We start from the raw sequence: 8,144 nt of genomic DNA, 5'->3' as shown, positions 1-8,144 counted from the left end.
AACTAATGATGTTGTTGAATAATCCAATTTCTGGGCCAGTTCCAAAATCTCCCATGCTACCAAGACAATAACTGAGGTGACAATATGAAGTATTCTTGCCACACCTTCTTTAAATGCTGGCAAAAATAATATAGCAGGATCCTCTGGAAAATCAGGAGGGAACTCCATTTAAAAAATGGCACTGTCTGCATGTGTCAAGAAATATGATATAAGCACCTTTTTAATTAGCATTTTATTCCTGGGGTTTTTTCTGAGCAAGGTCATAAGTACTGGCTGTTTGGTATATATTACTGAGTACATAAGAGATCTACTTACAGCTCACCAGACTGACTGCACTGAGGAGACTGCTGGAATGAATGCCAGAACATGATAACATCAGGGATCTGAGTGATGGGATTCTGAATTTTTAGTTCTGGCTTCACCACTAGCTCTCTTTGGGTGTGTGTAAATGAAACTGGGGCCCTAAATTGAAGTGGTGGGCTTTTAAAAACACTGCTACAATTTAGGGTGAAGTAAACCCCTGTGTTGCGTACACCCATGTCTTATTTTTTCCTCTCTGGCAGTGGGGAGGGGAGGGTGAGCTGCTGGTGGGCAAAGTGGTCCCTGGACCTTGTGGGGAGAGGCTGGTGTTCCCTCCACAGCAGCAGCGGCCCCCCCCAGGTGGCATCCACACTGAGGCACCCAGTTCGGGCGGTCCCAGGGGGCACCGCAGCCATGGAGGGAAGGACCGGGCCCCCGCACAGCTCAGGATGGCAGGCAGGCTCCAAGAGGAGAAAAAAAAAATCAGGCTTGCTGCTTTTTTTTTTTTTTCTTTTGGTGGAGCCTGCCTTCCTGGGCTGCTACCAGGCTGCCTGCATGGGCTGCCTGCAGAGCCCCTGAGGTGCACAAACCCTCTCCATGGCTGTAGGGCAACAAACTCAAACTCCTCAGAATTGTTTTAGTTTGCTGCGCCCCACAGTCATTTAAGGGACATTACACTGCCGAATGTGCTGCAGTGGCTGGAATTGATGCACAGTACACCGCCAACATGTACAAACACCAACACCATTAAAGTGGTGCAAAAGCATTTAACCTGCTTTAAACTGTCATATACACATGCCCCTCGTTTCATCTACACATGACCTTTGTGACTGTCAGCGAGTCATTTAAGCTTCAGTGCCTCTATGTATTTTCCTAGATCACATCTGTCCATTTCACATTTTTGGAATGAGTTCCCTATTAGCTCTTTTTTAAACCACAGATAGTTTTGCTTTCCCCTGGATTTAGTGGCACATGGAGATGATGTGCATCATGAAAATATGTGGCTGTGTTTAGGCATCCAGTCAGGCCAGGCCTCTCTTGATCTGCTATCTGGTACCATGTAAAGCAGTAGAGCCTTTTTCAAGGTTGGGGTGTCGGTGACTAAACCAGTGTCCCGACCTGGGCTAGCCTGGTTGAAGAGGATGTGTGAGTACCCAGCAGGGCTAAAACCAAGACCTATCAAAGGACAGATGAGCTCCCTGTGAGTCAACAGCTATCCATACCTGGATAGGAGATGGGTGCCACCAGGTCACTTTGCCTAAAAAATCATCAACGATGCACAGCATCTAAGGTGCCCCAATGGACACAGTGGCTTTGGGACTGACAGCACTTGACTTGTATTTAGGAAAGGACATGGTAATGTTTTAAAAATTGGAATATTAGCTAGCCTTTTTGGGAGTTTTCAGCAGAGAAGCCAAGAATAGAGATGAAGACAAAGGTGCAAGCTAAGCTGAGTCTTGTTAGAGGACATCTTTCTAGATCAGAGTCCAGGTACACTAGCAGAGTGTATGATGAGCTTCCTTTGTTACTACCTGGATTATGAGTCAGCAGGGCAAACAGAAGGCCCTGCACCGAAGATTTCAAGCTAGGTTTGGAACCTAAGCCCATATTTCTCCATCTCAGTAACTGGTCTGATTTTGGATTTCCTTGCTTGTCACCTTTGCAAATCAGACTGCTTTATTTAGGTCCCTAAATATAGACCCGCATGCCCATTTTTAAGCTTCCGTGTTTGAAAATGTTTGGTTCATTTTTAATGGACTCAGTATTTTCTTTGGTATGTACTGGCTGCATCTACATGAGACACTGACTGCACAGTTGTTACTGCACAGCCCTTTTGTACTGGCATACACAAGTACTAAATGACTGCGCAGTAACTGGTGTCAATGCGCAGTTGCATCCCTGTACAGATTCTTGGTGATGCTGATGCGCAGTAGCTCATTACTACTACACAGTAGTGTTGCAGCATGCTTCATGTCACGTGACGCTACTGCACAATAGTAATGAGCTACAGCATGGTCACCATCTCATATAGATGTGGCCACTGTGTATTTTGTGTTAATCATTGGTGCATTCCAGTGATGTACAACACTGAATGTCTCAGTACAGAAGGCACTTTAAAATATTGTTTTAATCTCTTGTATCATATAGAACAGTGTCAAACAAGTACCAGTTTTCTAATTAATCTACAGTATTGCCGTGGCTATATTTAATACAGCCAAGTAGAATAGCTATTCCTTTTAGTTTTATAATACCTTTCTGGAAGACTCACTTCAATAATCACGTTGCATAGTATTATTCTTTTTCACACTCAATTCCAAGAATATTATCTATGTGATAGATAAAATAAAGATTGCATTATGTTAAATTACAAACCATTTGGTGACATAAATTTTAAGATTTAACAAAGTGAATATAATTATTTATATGTGTTTAAGAAACTGTATTGTTTTGCATATTTGTAATGTGCCTAGGAAAAAGGAGTACTCTCTTGTAATAAATAATTCTTAGCCTTTTTTTTATAAATTAGAATTGATTCATTAATTGGATAAATTAATTTCAAATTTGACCATCTGTGCATCTAATCTACATTTACACAAATAAAAAATGTATCTTTTCTAATTTCTTCAATAAAAAAGAAAAAAAAGTTACTTTTGATTCCTGTTAAATAAATGATCCTTTGCTTTACAGGATAGTGACAACCTTTGGTGGGATGCCTTTGCAACTGAATTTTTTGAAGACGATGCAACCTTAACCCTTTCGTTTTGTTTGGAAGATGGACCAAAGCGATACAGTAAGAAAGAAGTTTATTGTTATAAATGTAAACTTCAGTTCTATATATTTTACCTTTAAAAGAAAGACAGAACTGAGAGCCTGGTAAGAAAACTATCACTTCAATGTATTCAGCTACCAGCAAGTTCCATGAACAAAGTCATTGGTTAACTTTCTCTCTGAAAGAAATTTAAATTACAAAATTTCTTTTCTACTTCTATACCTGGTATACCTCAAAATAAGCAAGTTCCAAGATGAGCTGGGCAAATAATGAAACATTCTTTTGGTATTCCTTAGAATGTTTAAGTATATTTGCTTTGCCTGTGTCTGCACTCTTCTATATATTCACTCTCCCCAAACATTGAAGTGATTGAATTTTGTAGGCAAAAATGTTCACAGGGAAGGAGATTTACAGTGAATTTAAAAATTTGTGCTGGAAGTGCTTCTATATTTGAGAGATCAGAAAAAATATTGGGAGCGTTACCCTGGCTGGTGTAAATCTCCATTTTTCTACCTATTTTATGGAGATTTGTACCAGCAAGGATTGCCTCTGAATCCTCTCTGACCAATCACAATTAAGCAGTGATGCTCAAATTTAGAATGCACTCAATCAATCCTAAATATATTCAAGTAATGACTAAATCTGATGACATTGTGATTCGTTTTCCTGTGCTCCACAAGCAGAGAAAAGTGCTAAAATAAAATGTTTCGAGTGAATTATTCACTTGGCTCCAGCACCAAGCAACACCAAGATAAGTAAACATTGAAAAACTGCATTGCAAATTGTTTCAATCCATTCCGAGTGACCCCTGTTTCTCTGTGACAGCTTGTACTCTGTGCTTAATGTTCTGAATCTTGCAAGGTTCTTATTTTTCCTCAGTGAGCGATTGTCAGTGTATCACTTGCATGCCTCTAATTCCTTTTATCAATTATCTCAGGTATTTATTTGACAAGTGTTTCCTTTTTCTGAAGAAAAAATACCAGCCACTTTGAACGCACATTTTGGGATTAGTGTTGACAGAATTACAGTTTCTTGCCTTTCAAAGCAAGTGATAACTCTGTAAAGGTCCTCAAATTACAGCCTGTAGCAACATTGGTAACAGCTGATCTGTCCTGATTAGGTTGAGTCAACTTGTCAGATATCAGATTTGCTAGTTGTATTATCAGTCCAGAAGGCAGAGATACATCAGCAAAAAGCAATTAATGTCCAGTTAGATCAGAGGAAGTTGTGTTTCTGGAAAACGGTACAGCATATGAAAGGATTTGTCAAAGGGTAAAATATTCCTGTTGTCACAAATGCTTGATAATGGTTGCGCTATCTGTAAAGTTGGGTAGTTCAGTACAGGGCAATGCTGTAATTCTCAGCATTGCTGTTGCTGATACACATGATTGAGAGGTCAAATTATTGTGAGCACACTAAAGCTGCCTAGTATATAGTATTTTTTTATATGTTGACTTCTGAATAAACTGTTATTGTAACTTCTGTTGCTGTGCTCCTTAATGTTGTGATTAAAACTGACCTTGCAAGGTAGTTTTAGATATTTTCACTTCTATACATGCATTAGCAAATATTAATATAATTCCATCATGGAGTTTTTACCAATGTTTTATAGCAGCTATATTGCTAACATTCATTGTTACTGTAAGATCTCATGTGTCATCTAGGTGATCAAACCACTGTTCCAATGACTTACCTGAGCATAATCCAGGTTCCAGAACAAGATTTTTGAGTGGCTGGAATGTAAAATGTCCCACTTACAGCTTGCTCAGACATTGTTTGGGTGAGGAGATGGGTACAGTGTTTGCCTTTTTGCCTACTAATGAGGTCTGATATCCTGAAAAGGCTACAGCTAGTTCAGAACATAGTAGAAATACAGGTCATCTGGACAATTCATTCCTCTCTGCAGTGGTTCTTCATTGAACACAGAGGTCTCTGATTTGCCTGTCAGAGCCCTGTAAAGAATTGGTCCTTGCTACTGGAAAAATGCTCTTTCTCCCCTTGACCATAACCTCACACATTAGCTTTATTCTATGGGAACAATGAACCTGTCGACTAATAATAGGAGGTTCGCATTGTGGGAGATGGAACAGTCACAATAGCAGGACCAAAAGTATGGTATTTTCTAGGAGATGAAATACAAATGATTGGTCACTTCACAGCACTCAGAACTAAATGTCACACCTACCTCTCTGCCCAACCTTTCCTGCAATAATATACTTCCAACAGCAAATTTTAAACATTAATCCTTAAACGACAAAATCTATGAATGCTGTCGTAGAAGGAAGAGGGAGAAATAGTATCTTCTTAGTCTTGAACCCTTGTACCTCATTGGGTACAGGGCACAAGGATGCAGCCCTAGACATAATGGATGTCTATCATTCTTTGATCATTCATTTGTAGTGCTGAAAATGATGGAGGATGGCAACCATATGCCTCTGCTCCAGGATCTTTCCTTAGACCTGTTTCAGTCTGTAAGCATATCACTTATGTATCTGAGATTGGGTATAACTGCAACCTTATTTTTTTTCTTTCTTTTGGGACTTGATTTCCCTTGTTTGGGAGGGTATTTTGGCCCTCTCATGAAACTAAAGTCACCCTCATCAGGGTTTACAAATTCCCATAAAATGAAATCCAGTTCTTTGCTCTGTTTTGGAATGGACAAATAGTCCAAGGTCCCCAGGACACAACTACAGCTTAGTTCCATGGGAGCTTTACGCACATGCCCAAGGTTCAGTAGTGCAATTGCAGTATGGATCATTCTCAGTTATTCTGCTTTGAGCCCTTCCTTCCTTAAGTGCAGATCACAAAGCCCCCCTTTTTCTGTTTTCTGCCCCTTTTAGGCCTATTTTCCCAGCCTTCCCAAAGCTTCTTATCATAGCTCTTCTCAGATTATTCCCCAGGGGTCCCTTGGGTCTTCAGTCTTCCCTGTATGTGTAAGATGCTTGTCCTCAGCAGCTCCTGTTTATTGTACCACCTTTTTTCACCCTTGGCTGAAAATATATCTTTTCTTTCTGGCTTGTAGCCCTTAATGTCTCTCCATCTTCTGTCATTTGTGAACTCTTCCTGTATGGTCTTAAACTCTGTGTTGTGCCTTGCAAGTTGTTTTCCCTATACAAAATAAAACGTCACTATTATGTAATAAAGGTGTGTAAGACACCTATGTACATTCTCTAAACTAGCTTTTAGTATTGAGCCAGTAGCAAAAAGACAGACCCTACATTCTTGTGACTTAGGAAGGGGAACCACATTACCAGTCAGGGAGAGAGTGCCTTTTTCAAACCAAAAGGATAATACAATGCATATCAACATCTACTGAACAAAGTAAGTTAAAAAGCAAACCTGTCAAATTGGTATCACCAGGTAAGCAAAAGCAAATCTGAGATAGTTTTATAATGTTTTGCTTTATTGGGTCAAGAACTCAATAGGGATTATTCAAGAAAAGAAAATTCACTATTTATCCTAATAAAACAGATTTTTCCTGGTTGTGGATAAAACATACTTGTTTCCTGTTAAGTGCCTTGTATCCTTGCAAAAGAGTAAATACTAGACTCTGATCCATTGTTGCCCAGGCTCTTTGTTTCTTAGAGACACAATATTTCCAGAAAAGATAAGAGAAACAAGTTTGATTGACAGCCCTTAGCAAAGTCTCATCAGCTGCTGTGCTGACAGCCTGGTGATGCACACTGTACTGATGTGGTGGGGACTGACAGATGATTGACAGCCCAAGACTGTGGAGACAGAAAGATGAAGCATGCTCAGTAAGAATAATGTGCAGTGTTTATGCAGCACTGCAGAGGATCGGAGCTAGAAAGTTAACTCTTTCAAGGCAAAGTAACATGAGCACATAACAGATGTGGCTGCCACTTTATTGGAAATCATGGCTTGCTTAGATTTCTAATTAGCTGAGCTTTCTATTTATGAAGGAAATTGGTACTGTAAGGAAACAAAGAGATTTAGTTATATTTGTAATTTCAACAGATTACCTAAACTAGATGCATGCTAGATACAGGTGGACTCTTTAAAATGGGCTTATCTGAAGCTTTACATACAGAAATTATATATAGAATGTATTGGAGATTTCATACACTTTTTATGAGCATACATCGTTGTGTTGTATATGTGTTTGCATAACTTTAAGCAGTTTAGAAAGGTGGAAATTTCAGAAGCATCCAGTTTACTAGTTTGCTTTGTGATCTAGAAAATATGAAGTATTATCAGTTTTATTACTGTTCTGAATCTTTAGGTAATAAGTGAATATATTTTTAATGTTATAGCTGCTATTATATTTTGTGGATAGAAGGTATAACAATGTGTCTATAACATACTTTATATGTCATGCACTGTTATTCATTTTCCTATTGTTTGGGGCATGAAATATGTTTTTTCCCCCTTCATCCTAGATTTACCTTGGCATGGGTAGAGAAGGTTTTTAAAAGTAATAGTGTAGCATAAAGCCAAAACTGAACTAAATAGCACATATTTAGAGCTTTAAAGACCATAATAAGGTTCTGCCTCTGCCTTTAGAATATTTTGTTTCTCTGCATTTTTAACTTTATTTCTAATTGCTCTTTTTGTGAATACATCATGCAAGCAGACTGCAAGAGTTGCCTGTATTTCTGAGCCAAATCCATTGTACCTTTTTCCTTGTTCACATTTTATGACATTCTGTTAATCTCAGAGACATTTGCTGGATACCGTTTACCAATATAATAGTGGAGGTTTGGGACTGGATGTTTGTCTCAAGCAAGGATTGTGCCGGGACACCTACGTATACACAGTGGCCATCGGCCACCTTTGCTGACTTGCTAATTGTTGGCAGAAAGATGCTACAAGAGGTACAAGATGCTAGTATACTACCTTTAGACTCAGGATTTCATAAACTGCTTTCTCTCATGTAACTCTTAGAACATTTCAAAAGAAATGAGTTGCAGTGGTTCTAGGTACATGGCTTCTCTTATTTCTGTTTTTCCAGACAAGTTTCAATTGTTAACTTAATGAAGTAATTCAAGTACAGAAAAATAAATGGTTGTAGTCTATCAAGATCATTCTATTTAACTGCCCCTTTCTCATCATT

General features: G+C 38.9%; 1 protein-coding gene across 12 annotated transcripts in view; it reads left to right on the top strand.

Annotated features, from left to right (window-relative positions):
* The window catches only part of LDB2 (LIM domain binding 2), a 357,070-nt gene that overhangs the window by 136,445 nt on the left and 212,481 nt on the right, over positions 1–8,144 (top strand). For all 12 annotated transcript variants that reach the window (XM_025211432.1, XM_025211438.1, XM_025211435.1 and 9 more), the window contains one exon: positions 2,989–3,091. In XM_025211432.1, coding sequence (XP_025067217.1) covers positions 2,989–3,091 — 103 coding nt within the window. The remainder of the gene's footprint in view (positions 1–2,988; positions 3,092–8,144) is intronic.

This window comes from Alligator sinensis, unplaced genomic scaffold (assembly GCF_000455745.1).
Source record: "Alligator sinensis unplaced genomic scaffold, ASM45574v1 scaffold466_1, whole genome shotgun sequence".
NCBI lineage: Eukaryota > Metazoa > Chordata > Crocodylia > Alligatoridae > Alligator > Alligator sinensis.
Note: the sequence above shows the minus strand (reverse complement) of the source record. Positions and strands in the feature narration are given on the sequence as shown.